We start from the raw sequence: 23,683 nt of genomic DNA, 5'->3' as shown, positions 1-23,683 counted from the left end.
TGGGCCCCATTAATTGTTTTATGAATTTCACAAGGTAAGCCCCTGAGAGCAGGGCTGGGGACCTTCCTTCACCACGTGGGAGTGGCCCTGATCCTGAGGTGGCAAGGCTGCGGGGAGAGGTGTGGGTGTATATAGAGAGGTCAGCCAGACTCTGCCCCTTAAAATAAGGGGCTGGTAGAGGTGACACCGGGCCAGGACGAAGTTAGGTCATTTGGGGCCAGCTGTGAGTCCAGAGTGAAGTGAGGAGGCAAGTGAGAGAGATGAGGAGTCCCCAGCTGCTTAATGTTGGATCATGGCCTCGGCTCCTGCAGTGGCTGCTGTTGCTGACCCTGGCGCCCTGGCCTGGGGCCAGAGCCTGGAGGTCCCGCGCCCTGCTGCCATGCCCAGAGCCCTGCGACCCCAGGCGTTGCCCGCCGCTGCCCACCTGCTCCTCGGGGATGGCACCGGTGCTGGACCGCTGCCGCTGCTGCCGCGTGTGCGCCGGGGCGGAGGGCGAGGCCTGCGGCGGGGCGTGGGCGCGGCCGTGCGCTCCGGGGCTGCAGTGTCGCGCGCCGCCCGGCTCGGGCTCCGAGCGCGTCCGCGGCTCCGGGCAGGGCACGTGCGGATGCCCGGTGGCGGGGGCGGCCGTGTGCGGCAGTGACGGGCGCACCTACGACAGCCTGTGCGCGCTCCGCCGGGAGAACCGCGCCGCGCGCCTCCGGGGCGCCCTGCCCGCCGTGCCCGTGCAGAAGGGCGGCTGCGGGGACGCAGGTGAGCGCTCCGGACTTGCTGAGCTTTCTCGGGAAGCGACTGTTCTCATCTCTCTCGCCGGACAGTAACTCTCCTGCGGTCTACCCTCGTCTCACGTGTCCCGAGAGTCAAACTTTTTTTCTTTTAAATTTCTTATAATTTTTCTTTTCTTTCCTTCCTTCCTTCCTCCCTCCCTCTCTCCTTTCTTCCCTCCTTCCCTCCTTTCTTTCTTTAGAGGTAAGGTCTCACTCTAGCCCAGGCTGACCTGGAATTCACTCTGTAGTCTCAGGCTGGCCTCGAACTCACAGTGATCCTCTTACCCCTGCCTCCGGAGTGCTGGGATTAAAAGCGTGCGCCACCACGGCCGGCTAAATTCCTGATTACCTGGCTTCGTTACGATGCATCATTTTACCTGCTGCTCCGTGGCTTCTCCCCATCCTCCCTTTGAAGCCTGCCTTCCCCTGTTCGTTTGCTTCTGTCTGGTATGGCCAGCTCAGTGGGCAGCGAGGGAAACCTGCGGACAGGGGGATGCGAGCGCGGAGGAAGGGCACAGAGATTGACCCCGCATGCGAGCCGGGGGAGAGGGAGGGGAGCGAGGCTTCAGGTGCCCCCACGAGCGGCGCGTCTCTTCACAGGGACCAGAAGCGTGGGGCGGCTCCGCGGCAAGTACAACTTCATCGCCGCGGTGGTGGAGAAGGTGGCGCCCTCCGTGGTTCACTTGCAGCTGTTCCGCAGGTAAAGGGCGCGGCGGGAGGGTCAGCTGTCCCGGGTGACTTGCTGCGGAGCCCCTGCCTGCTCCAGGACCCTTGGAAGAAATCATCCGATGGTGGGCGGGGGCATGAGGAAGCCCAGGTTACTACTGTGTAAAGCTCTGGGTTCCATTCCCAGTCGCAGGGCGGAAAATCTATTGAGAGTTAACTTAGCCAAACAGCAAAGAGCTGGGCACAAGGATCCTGAAGTCAAGTCGGAGCAGATAGGGGGCAGGTGTTTCTTCCTCTCTTGTACCCCAGAACAAATTTTTAAGGTTAGTTGTAGGAGCTACCCAGAATTGTTAGTGGCATTTCTGGTCAGTCCCTTACCGCGTTTCTGGCATGCAAGGAAATTCCGATTGAGAAAGCAGGATCAGTTTGTCCTGTCACACAGCTGGCTGGTACTGGAAACTAAGCTAAATTTTCTTGGCTCCCTACTTGCTTATGACCCTGAGCCTGTGGCCTCAGGTCTACCTTTGATGACAGTGTTAGCATAAGGCTCAGCGTCTGCAACAGACGACCCCCCAGGTAGGCACAGAGACCAGCTCTGGTGAAGGAAGTAATGTCTCGGAAAATTGTACCCAGCTCTCAATCATGTTTGCAGGAAGGCTGCAGGGCATGGGCTGCATGCAGGTCACTCACATACATGTGAAGAAGATGAAACTAGCAACATGCTTGAGAAAATTGATGCAGATATACTGATGTTAGGTTTCCTGATTCAGAAATAATGGCTTGGGGACTGGAAACATGGCTAGGTGGTTAAAAGCACTTGCTTGCAAGGCTTGCCCGTCCTGAATTCCATTGACAAGATACAACCAAAAATTGGTTGTGTGTTCATTTATAGTAGTGCATGCATAAGTGTTGATAAAATATTTTAAAAAGCAGTGGCTGCATCCCTGATTTTCCTGTTCTCCGCTTATACTGCTGTCTTGTGGAGACAGGTCACCTCTCACCAACAAGGAACTTCCTGCCTCCAGTGGCTCTGGGTTCATAGTGTCTGAGGATGGCCTCATTGTCACCAATGCACATGTCTTGACCAACCAACAGAGGATCCAGGTAGAGCTCCAGAGTGGGGCCCAGTATAAAGCCACTGTCAAGGAGATTGACCACAAACTGGACCTTGCACTGATTAAGATTGAGCCAAATGTGAGTAGTTGAGAGCCAAATCAAAGTCCACTCATTTGGGGATTTTTCATCTATTTACTGATGTTTTCTTTCCCCTTCCTCTACCATACCACTTCTTTTACAGCTAGCATATGCTTTCCACATCTAGTGTCCTCCTAGTTTTCCTTTCTTTTATTTTCTTCCATGCCTTCCTATACATTTCCTTTTGCATTTTTATTTGAGAAAGAGGAGAGAGAGGGAGGGAGGCAGATAGAATGGGTGTGCCAGGGCCTTCAGCTACTGCAAATGAACTCCAGATGCATGTGCCCTTGTGCATCTGGCTTATGTGGGTGCTGGGGAATTGAACCTGGGTCCTTAGGTGTTGCAGGCAAACACCTTAACTGCTAAGCCATCTCTCCAGCCCCTGGCTATACATTTCTGAGAGTCTTCACTGACTAACCAGCATTTTTTTTTTTTCTTCTGTGATTTCTTCTTCAGCAGAGAAAATAATTTGCAATTGCTACACCAGGTGTGGTCTGCTTCAGAGAGTTTTTAAGAAAAGTGATCAGATACCATCCAGACCCACTGAATCAGAGTCCCACTTCAATAAATCCCTTGGGGTTTCATGTGCCCACTAGTTTGGGAAGTGCTGCTCTGGGTGATGCCATCCTGCTTGTGGCTGATTCACTCTGACTGTAAACTTTGGAGTTGGAATGGTGCTATGTGAATCACTAATGTCAGTTACTTCACTGGTCGTTTCTTAATAGCGATTTCTATAAAACAGCAATTTTTGATATTGCAGATGATCCTAATTATCTAAATAAGGGGGAATTTGGCTTTAGGTAAACTTTGAGAAGAACCAGGCAAAGAACCTGTGTGGGAAGGGAGTTTTAGAACAGTGCCAAGGTGACGAGGTCAAGCAAGGCCCATGCCATGCTAACAAGAGTCAGCTGGTTCTACCTCTTGCTTTGTTGTGTCTTGTTTCTTCCTCATCCCTCTGTGTGTCCCTGTCTGTGTCCATGTCCAGACTGACCTTCCTATACTGCTGCTGGGAAGATCATCTGATCTTCGGGCTGGAGAGTTCGTGGTAGCTTTGGGCAGCCCGTTTTCTCTTCAGAACACGGTGACTGCCGGGATTGTCAGCAGCACACAGAGAGAGGGAAAAGAGCTGGGGCTGGCAGATTCAGACATGGACTACATCCAGACTGATGCCATCATTAATGTAAGTCACTTCAGAAGTCCATCTACAGCCCAAAAGGTCCTGGCAGGTTGATAGTGAGAATAAAGGCACAGTGACTGCTTTTCCCTTTGGTCAGTTGGGCATGTACAGAGGTCAGTTAGAACCCTCACTAAGGACTGGAGTGCTGCATTGTCAAAGCCACACATGCATCTAGAAGGCTCTTGGGGCTTGTCTCAGAGGCCATTGGTATCACAGAATTTAGAGTCCTTGCACTGTGGCCCTTTACCCACACTGACTTCAGTATTAGTGACAACAGGTGGCAGGATCTTGGCTGCTCTGGGGGAGTAGGAGCTCCTCTGGTAAACCTTACTGAGAACTACATATAAGTGATATGGAAAAATGTGTGTACCCTTTGGTTAACAGATGGCTTTTTCTGCTTCTGTCTTTAGCACGGGAATTCTGGGGGGCCTCTGGTGAACTTGGTAAGTGCCATTTTCCTAACATTTCATATTCTTCCTAAGAAACACTTTGCTGATTCTTTATTTTGTTATCAATTAATTTTATTTTAATTTTGGTTTTTCAAGGTAGGGTCTCACTGTAGCCCAGGCTGACCTGGAACTCACTATGTAGTCTCAGGATGGCCTCGAACTCACAGTGACCCTCCTACCTCTTCCTTCTGAGTGCTGGGATTAAAGGTGTGTGCCACCATGCCCAGCCACTCTCCAGATTCTATGAAGTTGACTAGGGTGCCACTCTTGTGGAGACAGTTAAAGAATGATTTTATTTTCAATTCTTGGGTCTTAAGTAAATAGGAAGAAAGTTTAGGACCTGTGATGGATTTCTTTATCATGCTAGAATGTGATCTCATCCAACCAAAAGCTCTAGGGCCCTGGAACCAGCTTATTCAAAGTCTTCCTCTTTAACATATTTTCTGTTTCCATTGGATAGCTACCCGAAGCCCTGAATATTCAACCCATATTTATGCCCAAAAACCAGCTGTGCTGTGTCATATATGTCCCAGAACACTACACTGCTTTGTGAAGAACTGTCCCTCATCTAAAAATGGTGGTTATATAATGTGGTCTGTCTAGAGTTTATCTTGACCTCATTATGGATGACAGAAAAGCCACAACTGGAACTTGCTGTTTGGCCAGGTGTTCTGTTCTTAAGTTTCCTGCAGGGTGTCTAGTGAAGGGCCAGGGTCTCACCTCTCAGATGCATGTGGAAACGAGCGTGCACTGCTGCCAGACTCACGTGTTCTGAGACCATGAAGCCTTTGCTTTTCTTTAAATGTTTTGTTTGTACCCCCTTTTTTTGGCACTCCTGAATTGAAGCCCAGGACCAGACACATGCCAGTGAAGTACTTTACCAGTGAATTCTACCATTATTTATTTAGTCATTTGCTGCTGTTGAGTCATGTGTACTACCATGGCTGGATGTTTGCTCTTTTTTTTTTTTTATTTTTTATTTTTCAAGGTAGGATCTCACTCTAGCTCAGGCTGACCTGGAATTAACTCTGTATTCTCAGGGTGGCCTTGAACTCATGGCAATCCTCTTACCTGTGCCTCCCAAGTGCTGAGATTAAAGGCATGTGCCACCACACCTGGCTGTTTTTCTTTTTTTTTTTTTGAGTTTGTTATGCAGCCCAGGCTGGCCTAAAATTCTCAATCCTGCCTCTGCCTTCTGAGTGCTGGGATTTCAGAAATATACCACCATAGCCATCACAGTTTTTCAAAAGCAGCCTGCTCTAGTGAGCTCTGCTTTTCCAAGGCAGTCAAGATCATGCCACCAACTGTCACCAGTACTAAAGCCAATGTAGAGAAAGCCACATTTTATTTTAAGTGGAATAACTGTGATTTAGTTTTTTTATTTTTTTATTTTTCTGTCACTCCTGGCAGTACTAGGGATGGAACCCAAGGCCTTGCATGTTCCACCACTGAACTTGTAGTCCAAATGACAGTGCTTCTTACTCATCATGTTACATGTAATTCTTTGTGTCTGTCTACTCCATTATACACTGAGTTCTAAGAGCAGGGATGAGATACAGAGTTTCTGACCACATTCCCAAACTACTGAATTACCACTGATGTCTTAATATGACTAGAAATCTACTTTCTGTCTTTCCCATTGTCTAACCTCAGCTAAGGAATGATCAAAGGGCATGAAAATTACTTCATAGCTTCAGCTCAGCTCTGGTTGCCAAACTCAATTCTGTGACTTCTGAGTCATTTCACTGATACATTGCTGAACACCCAATAATCCAGCAGCTTTTTGTCTCTCCCATGGTTTTTAGTTTAATTAAAAGGTAACTCATGCTGGGTGTGTTGGCGCACGCCTTTAATCCCAACAGTCAGGAGGCAGAGGTAGGAGGATCACTGTGAGTTCAAGGCCACCCTGAGAATACATAGTGAATTCCAGGTCAGCCTGGGCTAGAATGAAACTACTTTGAAAAAAACAACAACAAAAATCAGTGCAACTGATGAAAAAAAAAAATGAGCTGGTGATTGACAAAACAAAACCCATGGCAGCCTTGACCTTTTCACTCTGAAAGCAGTCTAACTTTTGGATCTGGAAAGCTCCCCTTTCTTAGCTACCTGATCACACTAATTGCCCTGTGAGGTGATATCGGTTTCTTCTCTAATGAAGAAGTGCAGATCTCTCCTCAGCCCTCAGTTTTCCCACCCTACGTGCTAACTTCACCCATTCCTCTGAGTGTTCTGAAGTTACATGACTCGGCTTGCCAAGCTCCATGACCCAATGATGTCCCCCATTTGCCAGGACGGCGATGTGATTGGCATAAACACACTGAAGGTGACCGCAGGAATCTCCTTTGCCATTCCCTCAGATCGGATTAGACAGTTTTTGGCAGAATACCATGAACGCCAGTTGAAAGGTGAAGGGAGGAGGGTGGGATGCTTTTTGTCCTCTGTGCTTTTCAGGAATGTTCCATCTTTGGGAAAGCAGTTGTTTGGTGTGTGTGTGTGTGTTGTAGTATGTACAGTGTGTGTGTGATGCATGCACATATGTGCAGATGCATGCATCCTGTGTACAATGTATGCAGGCCAGAGAACATAGGGTACCCTCTTCTGCTTTATTCTCCTTGAGGTATATAATAAAGGGTGTCTTTCTGAACCTGGAGCTCATGTCAGTTTTCAGTCTGACTGACCACTGAGCCCCATTGGATCCTTCTGCCTGCTTCCCTCAGTGCGTGGGGTTATGTGCTTAGCCATGCCTGCTTTTTTTTTTATATATATGTGTGGGTGCTGGGGATCAAATTCAGGTCCTCAGGTTTGTTCAGAAAACCACAGAGCCAGCTGGGGCAGTGGTTCTCAGAACTGTCACTGGGTTCGGGTGACCATATTGGACATAAAAGCACAAGGTGTATCCAAAAATACTTGGAAATAAACCTGCAGGCTGGAGGGGTGTGTGTGCTTGTGCTGACTATAAAAGTTCTCTGAAGCACTCATTTCCTGGCAGTGTGCAAGGGCAGCTGTAATAACAAGGGGGTCTGGGACTCAAGTGTCTTTCAGTCTGTGTCCCAAGGAAAGTCTTATTGTGAGTCACAATTTGGGGTTTCCTTTCCAGGAAAGGCTCCTTCACAGAAGAAATATTTGGGTCTGCGAATGCTGCCCCTCACTCTGAAGTAAGCATGGGTTTGCTATGTCTGGGCTGTTCCTCAGAGGCACAGGCTATATTGCTGGGCAGTTTTCCAGGAAAGTTATAGCATCTGGATACAGAAGCAAACCACAGGCTATTTGCCTGCCTTGGCCTGCACTAGTAGCATTCACTGGGTCTGGACTACATCACATCCAGGCAAAGTCAGGCCTTGGCCTAGAGGAGGGGACTGTGCCTAGCAGGGAAAGGTGTCTGCTGGCCTCCAGCTGAACAGATGGCAGGGGGAGGGAAATAGGCTCTGTGCCTGCTGGGAGGGTAGCATTTTTCTGAGGCTCGGCATGATTCCTTGCTTCTTACTATCCCCAGTATTCTTCGGGAAATGAAGAGGCAAGATCCAAATTTCCCTGATGTCAGTTCTGGGGTTTTTGTATATGAAGTGATTGAAGGATCAGCTGCTGAAAGGTAAACCATGAGCAGGTTTTTGCTCAGCCTCCCATGTTGCCTCAAGGTGTGTGCCAACTAAATTTTGTCTATTCTTGCTTTGTCCAGTATCATGTCCACCTACACATGCTGCCCAGTATTATGTCTACCTACACACAGTGCACACCAAGCTCCTGTGAGGGGGCATTGCCACTCAGAAATTCAGCTTAAATGTCCATTTACTTTTAATGATTTAAGTGGAAAAAAAATTATAGAAGTGATTTAAAATATTTTCCTGTTCTCCTTTTTGTCTTTGGAAAGACTACTTTTTAATCATTTCACTGTACAAAATCTCAGTGTATAATGGCAGATTGAGTATGTGTTGCTGTTTTGAGTGGAATTCAAAGGCTCAAAGGAAGGTATAAAATGTTTGTCCAATTTTCAAAATACTTATTCATTGTATTAAATGTGTTAGCATTAGGACCATGCTATAGCCAACTAAGTTAATTGGCCAGATGAGAAGTGTTACTATTAAAGTTAATTTTGTTTAATTTTTTAAATGGTGACTGCTAGAAAATTTAAAGTGATCTCATCAGCTTGTATTCTTTTAAAACACATTTGTTTATTTATTTGAGGGAGGAAGAGAGAAGAGAGAGAGAGAGAGAGACAGAATATGAATGAATGAATATGAGAATGAGAATGAGAATGAGCATGGGCATGCCAGGGTTCCTTGCTACTGCAAACAAACTCCAGATGCATGTACCATTTTGTGCACCAGGCTTTACGTGGGTACTGGGGAACTGAACTTGGGCCAACAGGCTTTTCAAGCAAGGTCCTTTAAGTTCTGAGCTATCTCTCCATCCTCAGCACATTTCTTACTGTGCAATGCTAATACACATTAATAGTCTAAGTTTAAAATACTTTTTCTTGGAATTACCTGATTTACCCCCACCTTCTAGGGATTTTACCCATGTTCTTGTACCTATAACTTCATGCATGCTACGGAAATTCTATAACCTTGAGCTACACCCTAGCCTTCAATCTACTCTTTCAGTATTAGTAGGTTTTACTTAATAACTATTGTCTTATGCTATTACATAATTAATGTCATATATTATTTATTTATTTATGAGACAAGTTCTCACGATGTATCCCAGCCTACTTTGAAACTTATGATTCTCTTGCCTTGAGTGCTGGGATTATAGACATGCACCACCACCATGTACGGATTAATAATTCTTATGTTATTAGTAGGTATTCACTAATAATAGCTAAATAGTTTTAACAGGAGCACCCAGAATGCCTCATTTGCTTTTTTGTTTCATGTTACTGGGGCTTGAACCAGGACCTCACGCCTGCTACATTTTTTTTAAAAAAATTTTTGTTTATTTATTTGAGAATGACAGACTGAGAGAGAAAGAGGCAGAGAGAGAGAGAGAGAGAGAGAGAGAGAGAGAGAGAGAGAGAGAGAGGGGGAGAGGGAGAGAGAGAGGGAGAGAGGGGGAGGGAGGGAGGGGGGGGAGAGGGGGAGGGAAAGAGAATGGATGCGCCAGGGTCACCAGCCATTGCAAAGGAACTCCAGATGTGTGCGCCCCCTTGTGCATCTGGCTAACGTGGGTCCTGGGGAATCGAGCCTCGAACCGGGGTCCTTAGGCTTCACAGGCAAGCGCTTAACCACTAAGCCATCTCTCCAGCCCATCCTGCTACATTTTTGAAAACAAATTTTTCTTTGAACTCTGGATGACACTGTGAGAGGCCAGGGCTGACACCTGTGTCAAAGGCTAGATCAGCCCCTCCTTCCCTCTGCCCTACCATAGCAGGTTTGTTAGCTGATTTCACTATCGCTAAGGAACAGCTAGTATCAGGGAGGTGACTGTCCTCTAAATATTTTTCTCCTGGGCTTGCATATCTTTGTTAATTCTCTCTCTCTGTGTGTGTGTTTATTTTTCAAGAGTGCAGTAATTCGTTTAGATGATGTTAGACTGTGGCAACTCTTACAGAGAGGGCAGAAATCACAGATAGCAAAGTTCAGCATGGCTAAGTGTTGGGTCTCATGTTACTAAATTTGGATTGTCACGGGCTTTTCTAGACCATTCTTAGTCTCTGTCCTGCTCCTCCCCCTCCCCCAACTCCTTATTTTTAACTTCTGGTCCAAGGCCAAGGCAATTACTTTCAGCTCCCTAAGTTGTCCTGAAAATGTGGTATGACCAGTGGCATAAGAGTCAGCTGAAGTCAGTCAGAAAGGCAGAATCAGGAGCCCCATGCTCAGTATGTAATTTATAGCCCCTTGACCCATCTGGGGACAGGTCCTCACTATATATCCCTGGCTGGCCTTGAACTCTCAATCTTGTCTCAGCCTCTGAAGTGCTCAGATTACAGCAGTGTGCACCATACCAGTCTGATTTCTCTTTTCCCCTCCCCTCCAAGAGCCGTTCTCCTCCTCTTCCTCCCCCACTGGCTCTAGCTCTCTCCAGCTTACACCCAGGTCTTGTGCATGTTTAAGTACCTGTTCTACCATTAGCCTTCACCCCACAAAGGAATCTTCATTTTTAACAAGATCCCCAGGTGGGTCACATGTATGTTAAGGCAAGAATTATTGTTGTAAATCCTGATATCCCAACATCCATCCTTTCTGGCTTTCACCCATTTATACCTAATAACAGTGACACTATAGTAATAGTAACTTGCATGTAGGAAACATTTACTGTGTCTCAGGCACCATTTAAAGTGCTTCCCATATTTTTGTTTGTGCAGTCTTATGACATAGGTAATACTTCCCAGGGGAAGCAGCTGTGTGGTACACAGAGTAACTTAAGTCACACAGTAAGAGAAGGGATGTGGACCCTGGCTTAACCCCTTTATTGTTCTGTTTTCATGGCTGTTCTGGTTTCTAAGAGGTAGAGTCAATTTGTTGGCAAGAAGAATGGTTTTCAAGTCTTGCAAGTTTTAAGCTGTGAAGTTCATTTATCCTGCCTGAACTTAGTTCCTCATACAGTGGGTTTCCTTCCTCCTTGTGTGATTACTGACTTGCAGTCTTTCTCTACACACATAGTTCCAGGTCATCTCCTTCCTCTCAAGGCCTTTCTTGAATGTGGCTTTATACCTGTTTATTTTCACTTCCTCTTGCTTTCACCTTCCAGTTATTTTGTTTGCTTGCTTGCTTGTTACTTTTTTAGTACTGAGCATTAAGCTCAAGGTCTTGTGCAAGCTAAGCACACCTTCTACACTTAGCTACACCCCAGTCCTTCACATATGTATATATTTTAAATCTTTTATTTTATTTTTATTTATTTATTGACAGAGAAAGAGGGAGGGAGGGGAGGGAGGAAAGAGGGGGGAGAGAGAATGGGTGTGCTCGGGTCTGCAGCCACTGTAAATGAACTCCAGACACATGCACCCCCTTGTGCATCTGGCTAACATGGGTCCTGGGGACTTGAACCAGGATCCTTTGGCTTTGCAAGCAAACACCTTAACTGCTGAGCCATCTCTCCAGCCCCACATATGTATATATTTTAAACTCCATGTATCTTGGTATCCTATTGCATTGTCATTCATTTGTGCTATGTATTTATTTATCATTTTGAGGTAGGTTTTCACTCTATTCCAGGCTGGCTGGGAATTCAGTATGTAGTCTCAGGGTGGTCTCAAACTCACAGTGATCCTCTTACCTCTGCCTCCTGAGTGCTGGGACTAAAGATGTGCATCATCACGCCTGGCTCATTGTCATCTTTTTTTTTTTTTTTTTGCCTTGAGTTTTCCTTTTCCCTTAAATGATGTCTCCTGGAGTCATTGCATTTGACATCTCTTTTAGCCTATTTTTACATAAGACAAATAACTGGCCTCTATAGAGTTTTGTTTTTAAGGAGCTCACTATTACTTTTAAAATATGTAAAGACTGAATATATTGGAGACTGAATATAATATAACCCCAGTGTTGGGGGAAGAGAAGCCTAGTGCTTAAGCTTTAAATAACTGATTGCCTTTTTCTTTTCCTTTCTTTTCTTTTCCCTCCCTCCCTCCCTCCCTTTCTTTCTTTCTTTTTTATTTTAAGAAAACAGCAGAGAACTTTATTAAAAGCAAAGGAATAGAACACTGGCAAGAGGGGCAGTGGGCCACCCAAGTGGAAGAGGTCCTGGTTATTCCTGGGGCTTCAAAAATTTTTCTTTTTGTTGTTGTTGATACCCTCTATATACTTACTGACAATAAACCATGATATTTCCCTCCCCTCCTCCATTTTCCCTTTCACAACTCGGCTCTCCATCATATCACCTCCCTCTCTCTGTTATAGTCACTCTTATTTTGATGTCATCATCTTTTTCTCCTACTATTAGGGTCTGGTAAGGTATTTCTAGGCACTTCAAGGTCATGGATATTGAGGCCAATTTGTCTTGAAATTAGGGTATTTTCTGGGAAATGGATGGATCTGGAAAGGATTATATTAAGTGAAGTAACCCAGGTCCAGAAAGACAAATGTCACATGTTCTCTCTCATATGTGGATCCTAGCTACAAATGTTTAGACTTGTATGTGAGCTAGAACCAAAAAATCAGTAGCAGAGGCCTGTAACTTGGAAAAAGTCTATAAGGGAAGGAGGAGAAGGAAGGACTTTAGGGAATGGTATTGTATCTATGTAAGTAGAAGGACAGATTACAGGGAGTGGCTTTTGATTTACTGGAAACAGAATATCATAATGCAGCACAGCACTCTCCACTTCCTGAAACTTTGGGCGGTCCAAACTGATCAGAACTTCAAGTGCTGGGAAAACTGTACTACCTGGGCTTTGAGCTACTGGTGTCTGTAATGTGCTTGAGGTTAGCAAAGCCTGGAGATGAACAGAGGGTTATAGAAGTCAGAGATGAATGGAAATCAGAGGATAAACTACCCAATCCAGATCAAATCCACTGAATGGAAGGAGTAAATTTCTTGATGTCCTCCAAGTGATTTCACAGCATACCTTAGAACAACCTCTTATTTCTTTACACAATCTTTTCTTTCTCCTTCTCAGCTCGGGGTTGAGAGACCATGATGTAATTATCAGCATAAACGGACAACCTGTTACCACCACAACTGATGTCATCGAAGCTGTTAAGGACAGTGACTTTCTCTCCATTATTGTGCGTCGGGGAAGTCAAACCTTGTTTCTGACAGTCACACCTGAAATAACCAGTTAAGCATCTTAAAGAGAAATTATCTAACAAAACCAAGATTATATGATTTGGTGTGCACTGAAGAAGTACCAAAGATGCCAGGGTGTTGGGATATCAAGGGGGAATGGCTGCTCTGGGGACAGGAGCACACATGTATGTGTGCACATACATTTAAGTCAGGGGTCATTAGGTTCAGGGCTCTGGGCTGCTGCAAAGAAACCTTCCTAAGCCAAGAGGTGCCAGGAAGTCTGGGGAGCTGATAAACTTTTATACATATACAAATAGATCCACTTGCCAGTTGTATTAAGAAGCAGCTTGATTAAATGAATATGTTGTGCCCATCAAATTGCCCTCCAGATATGTAGGCTTATACCCAGAGATTACAGCTGTTCCCACCTTTGGTCAGAGAATCTTCTTTTTTTTTTTTTAAGATGGTGGTGACTACTAGGGAAACTCAAAACTCATCAAAGTGCTGAGAAGAAATGACTGCTCAGTGCCCAGTGCTATATGAAACATCTCTACGACACCCTCCATAGCTAAGGAGACATTGTGGGAAAGGGGGTGGAAAGAATGTAAGAGGCAGGGGATGGGGAGGAGTGCTTTGGAATGCTGTCTTCTGCACATGAAGTGGCTACTGCATTCATGACCTCACAGTGGCTGTTGATATCTGCACAAGACCTGCACAGTATTGGGCTCATCAACATCTTGTCATGGATGACAGAGGAGGGCCAAAACACAGTAGAGAGGAGTTAGTTGGAAATAAGAAGGGGGGCAACAGAAAGTGGAGGGAGTAAGACCAAAATTATGCATATGTATGAAAACTGCCAATAAAAAAGGTTAAAAAGAAATTCATAGGTAATCAAAATTTTAATGATTTTCCTTTTCTACTCACTTTCCCAGGTTATATCACATTTGGCCAGAAATTGTGGGTAGAGGAAGGTCATCATTTACGAGTCAGATTGAAAATGCTAAAAGTTTATTACCCCATAGGAACATCTCTCTCAAAATGAACACTAACATTATAGACTCAAGTTATGTTCCCAATAATGTTTCTGACTGAGGAGAGCTTCTGAGTGACAGCTTTTTTTTTTTTTTTTTTTTTTTTTTTAGGTAGGGTCTCACTCTAGCCCAAGCTGACATGGAATTCAGTTGGTAGTCTCAGGGTGGCCTTGAACTCAGTGATCCTCCTATTTCTGCCTCCCAAGTGCTGGGATTAAGAGAGTGTACCACCACACCCAGCTTTGACTTAGCTTTTTACTTATTTTTCTTGTGAGCTGGAGAGATGGCTTAGTGGTTAAGGAACTTGTCTGTGAAGCCTAAGGACTCAGGTTCAGTTCTCCAGTACCCACATAAGCCAGATGCACAAAGTGGTATGTATGTCTGGAGTTCATTTGGAGTGGCCAGAGGCCCTGGTATACTCTTTCTCTTGCGAATAAATAAATAAATAATACAGTATTTTTTTTTTTCCTTTTGTTAGAGCCTGCAAATATGTAGCAAGCTTAACAGACTGGCCCTTTTTATGTGAGAGAATGAGAATGGTGGCAAGCACCTATGTGCACATGAGAACTGGTGTCCCAGGACCTCCAACTACTGTAATCAAACTCCAGATGTGTATAGCCTTGTGTGCTTGCATCACTTTGTGTGTCTGACTTATGTGGAATCTGAAGAATTGAAGATGAGTCCTTAGGCTTCGCAGACAAGCACCTTAACTGCTAGGCTCTCTCTCCAGCCCCATAGGGGGATCTTTTTTTTTTTTTTTTTTTTTAAGTGAGATGAAGTATGACTTATGGTTTAAGGAACTATTTTATTCTGGGCAACATTTTAGTTCCAATGTCCCAGACTTTCTTTAGAAGTTTTTATGGTGGGACTGGGTTATTAGGGATTGGACATTGGGATCTGTGCATCCTAGACAAGCCCTCTATTACTCCCAGAATTAAGGTACGGCATTCTTGGAGGGCCTTAAATTCTATGCAAAACTTGGTGTATACAGGCATTTTTGAGAAAGACTAGTTTCTTTATGATCAATTTAAAAACACTGTCTTAGTGCATATATATTATTGAAAGTCTACCTATTATTTCTGTTATAAATAGGGTTCTAACTTGCTTATAACCTCTATGTGGCTCATAACTTATAAACAGAAAAAATAATTTATTTTCTTATATAGTTGCCACCTCTGGTAATGTAGTAACGGTGATCGTATGTGTAAAGATAAAGCAGAAACTTTTACTGTTTGAGTCCTAAAGCTCTATACCCACTCTCCTCTCTCCGTTTCTCCCGTACTACCAGGCCATGCTGAGCCTGGAACTCTGGGATCATCTCATGTGGTAACTGAGGAAACCTCTGGGGTAAGAAAAGGAAAGGCCACCTCCATCCCAGTCCATATCTCTGCACACCACCCAAAGTCTCTCCCTCGCAGGGTAATTTCTTTCCTCTCTCTGTAGCACTCTCTCCATAAAACCCTTTTCCTGGCTCTTTGCTTCAGCTTTCTGCTTCAGGTGGGTGCAACCCACCTTTCATCTCTCTTCCCTTCTTTCCTCTGTCTCTTCCCCTGGTGTGTGTACCCCTTTTCTTTCCTTTCTCTGTGCTTTTGTTTTAAAGATTTATTTTTGTTTATTTATAGAGAGAGGAAGAGAGAGATAAAGAATGAGAATGGGTGTGCCAGGGTCTCTAGCCACTACAAACGAACTCCAGATGCATGTGCCACCATGTGCATCTGACTTCCGTGGGACTTGGAGAATCTGATTTGAGTCCTTAGGTTTCACAGGCATGTGCTTTAACTGCTAAGCCATCTCTCCAACCCTGTGGCTTGTTTTAAAAGAAAAATCCTCATTTATTATTGCTGCAATGGTAGGCAGATATGTGAAGGGTGAACAGAAAACTGCATTTCAGTTCTGCTTTTAAATTGTCTTATATCTGTTAATGAAAATAATTAGTTTCTTTTTTTACAACTTAAATTTTTTTTTAAATTTATTTATTTGCAAGCAGAGAGAGAGAGAAAGAGAGACAGACAGACAGACAGAGAAGAGAGACAGACAGAGAATGAGTGCACCAGGGCCTCCAGCCACTGCAAACAAACTCCAGACACATGTGCCCCTTGTGCATCTGGATTATGTGGGTCCTGGGGAATTGAAACTGGGTCCTTTAGCTTCACAGGCAAACGCCTTAACTGCTAAGTCATCTCTCCAGCCCCACCTTTTTTTTTTACTTATGAAAGACAGAGAGAGAACTGGCCCAGCAGGGCCTTGGCCACGGCAAACAAACTCCAGATGCGTGCACCACCTTGTGTGCATGTGCCGCCCGTGTGCATGTGTCACTGTGCGCATCTGGCTTATGTGGGTTCTGGGGAGTGAACATGGGTCCTTAGGCTTTGCAGGCAAGTGCTTTAACTGCTAAGCCATCTCTCTAGCCCAATTATTTAGTTTCTTATACTTTCTACTTACCTGAGTCAAGTCTTAAAAATTACTTCTTCTTATCCAAATTGAGAATACCTTCTTCCCTTCCTTACCTGCTGCCCATATTAGTTATTATTTTAGTTCCAACCTTAGATATAATTCTCCAACAACTGAATTTACCAATTGTGGAGAGCTAGATGCTATAAGTCAAGAGCCAAAATTATTATGGGCTATAGGGCTATAGTAACTTTTTAAAATAGGCAGGTTAAATCCGGGTGTGGTGGCACATACCTTTAATCCCAGCACTCAGGAGGAAGCAGAGGTAGGAGGACTGCTGTGAGTTTGAGGCCACCCTGAGACTACATAGTGAATTCCAGGGCAGCCTGGGCTAGAGTAAAACCCTACATCAAATAAACCAAAAATAAAAATAAAATAAAATAGGCAAGTTATTATATTTTTCTGTGTATGACTTGGTATCTCTGACCAGCAGAGACACTTATCATTCTGGGTCGTAGTTCTAGACATATTTCCATAAAGCTGGACCTATACATGAGACAGATGGAGAGACAGGTTAAGGGATAGATGGCCAGGGCATAGGTTCAGGAGTTCAGCCAGAAATAAGAGGGAACACTAAGAAAGCAATCCCCTGCTCTGGGAATTACACAGAAACTAAGAAATTACAGAAATTGCATGGTTACGACTGAGGACAGGCTGAGGGTCTGGGAGTCCAGGGTCTGGGGATTTAGGCAGAAAACACTGCAGCTAGGAAAGTTCCGTTACAGTTGGCTGCTTCTAATGCTTCTCTGTGGTTAGTGTGCAGGTCAAGCTCACCTGTTCTTTCAACCCTTATTCTTTCAAGAGTTCTAGGCTGCTGTTACACTTTTAATAGATAATCTGTTTAGTGCACTTTCAATTCTTGATAGGGACAATCCCAACATACTTATATCCCAGGAATTTAGCTCCTCAAGATGAGTTCTCACCTTGGGGATCCCATCCATTCCTGACTAGGTCCTGTCTTGCTGGCTGCTATGTCTGCTTTGCTGTAATTCTGATTCCCATAAAATAAAGCTTGTTACCTTTACTGAGGTTCTTCTAACTTCCAACAGCATGAGTCAATCTGAACGCTTCTGGCCATGGCAATTCTGTCTTTATGTTAGCTTATACAATTCATTTCAGCAGACCCAGTTCCAACACTGTTTCAAAATTTTTCCTGGGAACATCTTGCACCATAACCCCATGACATATACCTCCATCTCCTTATTTTATAAAAGTATCCCTCTGTGGTGGTTTGATTCAGGTGTCCCCCACAAATTTAGGTGTTCTGAAGCTAGGTTCCCAGCTGAACGAAATTTGGGAATTAATGCTTCCTGGAGGCAGCATATTGTTGGGGGCGGGCTTATGGGTGTTATAGCCAGTTTCCTCAAGCCAGTGGTTGGTACACTCTCCTGTTGCTATGGTCCACCTTTTATTGGCCAGGGAATGATGCCCACCCTCTCTGCTCATGCCATCATTTTCCCATGCCATCGTGGACTTCTCCTCGAGTCTATAAGCCAAAATAAAGCTCTTTTTCCCAGAAGCTGCTCTTGGTTGAGTGATTTCTACCAGCAATGCGAACCTGACTACAATAATAAAGTGGTTATCAGGAGTGGGGTTGCTACTAAATACCTGACTCTGTGGCTTTTGCTTTTTGGAGCTGATTTTTAAGAGGAATGTGGAAGGATTTGAAACCTTGGCCTAAGAAATGCCCTGCAGTGCTGTAAGTACAGCTTGATGGACTATTCTGGTCAGAGTTGAAAGACCTGAATGCAGTAAGAACTATGGACTATGCGGTTTGGCTTATGAAGGTGAGAAACAGCTTTGCTTGGACTGGGCAAGTAGTTTGTGTGAAAAATTTGCTGTTATGCCTGTGTCCTGAGAAGTTGTGCAGGGTTGCTCTGAGTAGAAATGAACTGGTGTGAGCAGAGGGATATGGCACAGAAAAAAGTGAAATCTCTGGGCTTAAACTGCTGCCCCTTCACCTGCAAATTGTTTGAGAAATTACAACGTTTGAGATTGGGCCAGCTGACCTGCCCTGGGGCAATAGGAAGAATGTAGACTCTTTTGAAAGGGACCGAGTGCTCAAGGAATGTCTTGTTATTCGATGTCTGCTTTATTCCCCCCTGGATTAACAAACTGGCACCCTACCTGGTATTGTGGAGTATAAGAAATGTAGGAAAGAGAGGGTCATTGGGTTTGCAACATGGTCTTGTGTTTTGGAAATGGCCATGGACAGTGTGAGGCAGGTTTGCTGGTTGCCTGCATGGAGACCCTATGGGGCCATGAGGATGAACTGTGGATTGCAGCGGAGACCTAGTGGAGACCCAGTGGAGATGCCAGGACCATGAGATGGCTGCTAAGGAGAGCTGCTGGCCCTGATGAAGTTTTCCAGGAGTGTGAGTAGCCTCACTGGAAGGGCAGAATTGGAAATCCAGAGACTTGTTGCTGGTTAGAATTATCGGACTTGGAAATTTGTCACTGGCTAGAGTTGTTGGACTTGAAGCTACAGATTTGATGTTTGCCCTAGTTGTTTTAAATCTTGCATTGGTTGAATATTTCTTTGCTATGCCCAATGGCATGTTTTGCAGTATGAATGTTTATTCTGTGCCACTATGGATTTTTTGGGGATTTTTTTTGGTATTATGGCTCAGTTAAAAGACCTTAGACTATAGAGATGTTTGAACAGCATTGCGATTGATAAAAACTATAGGGACTTTTAAAGTTGGACTGAATGCATTGTATTTTACATCATGTATGGATATCAGTTTATGGGGGCCAGGGGCAGAATGTGGTGGAGTCCCCCATAAACTTAGGTGTTCTGAATGCTAGGTCCTCAACTGATGGAGATTTGGGAATTAATGCTTCCTGGAGGCAGAGTATTGTTGGGGGTGGGCTTATGGGTGTTATAGCCAGTGTTCCTTTGCAGTGTTTGGCACACTCTCCTGTTGCTATGGTCCACTTATGTAGGCCAGGGGGTGATGTCCACTCTCTCTGCTCATGCTGTTGTTTTCCCCTGCCATCGTGGAGCTTCCCCTTGAGCCTGTAAGCCAACATAAACCTCTTTTTCCCACATGCTGCTCTTGGTTGGGTGATTTCTACAAGCCATGTGAACTTGACTGTAAAAACCTCTTTCCTTTTCTTTTTTTTTTTTTTTTTAGGCAAGCCCAACAGACTGGCCTCCTTTTTTTTTAAATATTTTTTTTTGTTTTATGTTTATTTATTTATTTGAGAGTGAGAGGGAGAGAGAGAGAGAAGAGAGAGAGAGAGAGAATGGGCATGCCAGGGCTTCCAGCCACTGCAAACGCACTCCAGACACATGCGCCCCCTTGTGCCTCTGGCTAGCGTGGGTCCTGGGGAATTGAGCCTCAAACCAGGGTCCTTAGGCTTCACAGGCAAGCACTTAACCACTAAGCCATCTCTCCAGCCCTGGCCTCCTTTTTTTACGTAAGGCAACAAGAGTGAGAGAGAAAGAGACCTGGCACACTAGGGCCTCCAGCCACTGTAATTGAATTCCAGACATGATCTGAAGAATACAACATGGGTCCTTAGGCTTTGCAGGCAAGTGCCTTAAACACTAAGCCATCTCTCTAGCCCTATTCTTTTTTTTTTACATACACAAAGAGGCTAGAAATGTTAGATTTCAAGAAAAGCTACCTCCTTTGCCTACCCTTTCCCAACAGGTGTGCCTAGGACCAGGTAATCCCATTTACAACTGAGGAAACTGACTGAGCCTTATTGGCCCAGGTTTGGATGCAAAATGAGACCTCCTTCTAGCCACCATCTGTGGCCCTGGGTGGAGATGGGGGCCTAATGCAGTGTCTTAGACCACACTAGGCCACGCTGACTGGGATGTAGCAATCCAAACCTCACTTCCTTGAAGGTTTGTATTGGCACTCCAGAGAATCCTAAAAGACCCAGAAAAGGAATGCCTCCCAATGAAGGAAAAACAGGAGTAAGACAGCTTTTTATAGGTAGTTAGTTAGGGACAAAGCTCAAAGAGAGAACAAGGTTATGCCACTCTGCCCACCCTGGCAAAACTAGAACTCAGTATCCATCTAGTCTCACCCAAGATGACTACAGCAGTTCCTCAGCAACAATGCTCCCTATTTCTTCCCAATCTAGCACACCTGGGTGGGTTGTCCCCTCTGGCTCAACCCCAAGTCTATGAACCAATCAAGTCTCTCCTTACACACATAAGTCTCCTATCAAGACTCACCCTGATTAGATGTCTGACCTCTATAAAGGAGACTAACCACGTGGGCAAGCCCCCTTTCTTCCTGTGACTTCACCGGAACACTAGTGTGCAAGTCTGTCTCTCTCTCCCTTTCTGGGAAGGGGGAACATGTCCTTCTGCCTGGGTCTTTTTCTACTTCTCCATGTGTCTTGCTTTGGGGAGTATTCTTTGATCTTTTAAGTGAAGGGGATCTTTTGGTTCTTATGCCTTGCCTTCCACATGTGGGTGTGTGTGCCTACTCTAAAGTCCTCTTATCTCTGTGATGGAGATTTTGTCTTCTCCCCTCTCCTTTTCCATCTGGACAAGAATTCTCCTCTGGCTTTAACCTAGCCTCCTCTCTGGATGTTAATCACCCCTAAATAAACCTCATAATTCATAATTCTTCCCTAAATAGGTTTAATAATTCATAAATTAGTTCATTTCCTCAGTTCTTTGCTAAGATGGGCAAAAACTCAAAGGCCGGGATTCAGAGGCCTGAAGGACCCTTCCTGAGCCCCAAAATCCTGTATTTCCATCGCACATGCTTGATTTACTTGGAACCACAGGTGCTCAATGCACCTTCCCTTGCAGTGCAGTTCTCCCCTTTCCCTTCCTGAAAACCCTTAAAATCTCCTTCCTCGGGGTTCTGAGGCTTCCCTCTCTTAAGCTTTGAATCCATTGGGTCTCTCCTGGCATTAAACAAAACCTTGGACCCAGGAAACTGTGTGTCTCTGCCCTCTATTGTGAACCTCAAACCTGTATCAATACTGCCTTATTGTATAGAGATTATTGTCATTTCTTTTCTAAGTTCATTTGTCTTTTTTTTGTTTGTTTGTTTTTTGAGGCAAGCCCACAGACTGGCCTTTTTTGTGTGTGAGAGAGAATTTGTAGGCCTTAGACACGTAATTGAACTCTAGATGCTTGCACCACCTGGTGGGCCTGTGCGATCTTGCACTTGCATCACTGTGCGTCTGGCTTACATGGGAGCTGGAGAGTCAAACCTAAGTCCTTGGGCTTTGCAGGCAAGTGCCTTAACAGCTAAGCCATCTCACCAGCTCTTTTCTAAGTTATTCTGTTCTTGGGTGAAAGTCCATGTGGTCATAACTTTTAAACAGAAAAAAAAAACACTTTATTTTAATTTCTTATGCAGTTGCCACCTCTGGGAATATAAGAACAATGATCACGTTCATAAAGATAAAGCAGAAACTTTTAGGAAAAGTGTTACAAAATAGCAGGACATTTTCTGGGAAGTTATTTTACTTGCAATTCTTGGTCTGCAGGGCTATTTTTTCTTTTTTTCTTTTTTCTTTTTTTGGTTTTTCGAGGTAGGGTCTCACTCTGGCTCAGGCTGACCTGGAATTCACTATGTAGTCTCAGGGTGGCCTCGAACTCTCGACGATCCTCCTACCTCTGCCTCCCGAGTGCTGGGATTAAAGGCGTGTGCCACCACGCCTGGCTGCAGGGCTATTTTTATTAAGCTTTGAGCAGTTCTATCCTGTTTGTAGAATATGAAAATCACTCTGATAAACAGGATCATGGTTTGAGTTGTCCATAAAGTCTATTTTTATTTTATATTTACCAATACTTTCCAATGGATGGGAATTGAGTTTTGAAAATCCTTTACCACTCAAAACATTTCCTTTTATTCCCCGTGACTTGGGAATGTAAAAGCTTGATTGTCTTTCTAATTGCTGTGCCCCAGTGTGAGAGCTTTTACTCTCATGCTTTTATTGAATGTTCCTTTTCTTCTTGCTTGCATAAGCCACATCCTAATTCTGCCCTGATATTAGTACCTTTTAAGTAGGAATATGCTTTTCTTTCCAGAGTCTTGGGGCTCCCCATTTAATATCAACCAATTGTGACACGTTTTACAGTTGCTTGTATGAAATCTTATCAGCCTCAAATATGGGCTCTATAAGTGAGTAATTACTAATTTTTTAGGTAGGACAACTTTGTCAAGAGGAATAGCTAAATCCATACATGTCTGCTGTTGTTGGCTTTCAAAATGTACTTGGAATGAAATTCTTGAACTGAACATACTGCCTCAAGAACATAATGGTCCATAGTAAGGCTTATTAATATGGTAGCTATATGAGACTTTGTTTTGCTAGGACCAAATATCTGACAGAAACAACTCAAAGGCAGAAAGATTTCTTCTGACTTACAGTTTTAGAAGATTCTGTCTGCAGTTGCTTGTTCCCATGTGTTTGGGCAAGCACATCATGGTGGTAAGAATGTGTGATGGAGCAGACTTTTCACCTTTCAGTGGACAGGAAGCAAGCAAGAAAGGCTCATAGTAAGGGGATTGTACAAGGCATAGCCTCAAAGACCTTCTCCAACCCCAGTGACACAATTTCAACTCTTCATCTTCATCATCTCCTAATAATGACATATTATGAAGCCATTAAGGGTTTAATCTATTGATCATATTCATATATCCATTGTCAGAGCTCTCAGGATCCAATCACTTCCCAAAAGCCCATCAGCAGCTGAACAAGCCTGAGGCTGCAGCAGACATTTCATATTCAAACCATAACAGTGGTTCACTTAAAAAACCCAGCTTCCAGCAAACATAAATATAATTTTAAGTTTCACTCTCTATACTGAAAATACCCACATTCTAGGCTGGCAACATTTATACTCTAATTTAAATTTAATATATTTATTTATTTGACCAAGAAAGGAGGAGAGAGAGAGACAGAGAGAAAATGGGGGCACCAGGGCCTCCAACCACTGTAAAACAAACTCCAGAACATGTGCGCCCCCTTGTGCATCTGGCTAATGTGGGTCCTGGGGAATCGAATATGGGTCCTTTGGCTTTGCAGGCAAACACTTCAACTGCTAAGCCATCCCTCCAGCCCTGCAACTTAAATTTAAATTTCTAAAGAAAGTCAGAATTTTGATGTGCATTAAAATCTACATTCACATGGACATCCACTGAAAGGTTTCATTGGTTCAGCTTCTGGTCATCTCTGCACTGAGATTCAAGGTCATGAAAGGCTTAAGGATAAGCACATTCACTTGTTTATACTGTTGGGTCCCCTGGTCCACAAGACTAAGACACAGCAATGTACAGAAAAAGAGCCAGGAAAATGATC

General features: G+C 44.4%; 1 protein-coding gene across 1 annotated transcript; it reads left to right on the top strand.

Moving 5' to 3' along the window:
- The first annotated feature begins 212 nt into the window (after nucleotides 1–212).
- Nucleotides 213–13,535, top strand: Htra4 (HtrA serine peptidase 4). Its single transcript, XM_004668974.2, has 9 exons — nucleotides 213–750; nucleotides 1,365–1,464; nucleotides 2,420–2,624; nucleotides 3,610–3,804; nucleotides 4,212–4,244; nucleotides 6,541–6,655; nucleotides 7,348–7,405; nucleotides 7,744–7,839; nucleotides 12,802–13,535. The coding sequence occupies exons 1-9, from the start codon at nucleotides 261–263 to the stop codon at nucleotides 12,965–12,967; spliced, it is 1,458 nt and encodes a 485-aa protein (XP_004669031.2). The 5' UTR covers nucleotides 213–260; the 3' UTR covers nucleotides 12,968–13,535.
- The last annotated feature ends 10,148 nt before the right edge of the window (nucleotides 13,536–23,683 follow it).

This window comes from Jaculus jaculus, chromosome 12 (genome assembly GCF_020740685.1).
Source record: "Jaculus jaculus isolate mJacJac1 chromosome 12, mJacJac1.mat.Y.cur, whole genome shotgun sequence".
NCBI lineage: Eukaryota > Metazoa > Chordata > Mammalia > Rodentia > Dipodidae > Jaculus > Jaculus jaculus.
Note: the sequence above shows the minus strand (reverse complement) of the source record. Positions and strands in the feature narration are given on the sequence as shown.

What these genes read in the sequence shown, in the direction of transcription:
- Htra4 (XM_004668974.2), top strand. Translation starts at nt 261, where the DNA reads ATGAGGAGTCCCCAGCTGCTTAATGTTGGATCATGGCCTCGGCTCCTG. An exon ending in GGGGGCCTCTGGTGAACTTG is followed by an intron (nt 4,245 to 6,540) that starts GTAAGTGCCATT and finishes CCCATTTGCCAG; the next exon opens with GACGGCGATGTGATTGGCAT. An exon ending in GAAGGATCAGCTGCTGAAAG is followed by an intron (nt 7,840 to 12,801) that starts GTAAACCATGAG and finishes TCTCCTTCTCAG; the next exon opens with CTCGGGGTTGAGAGACCATG.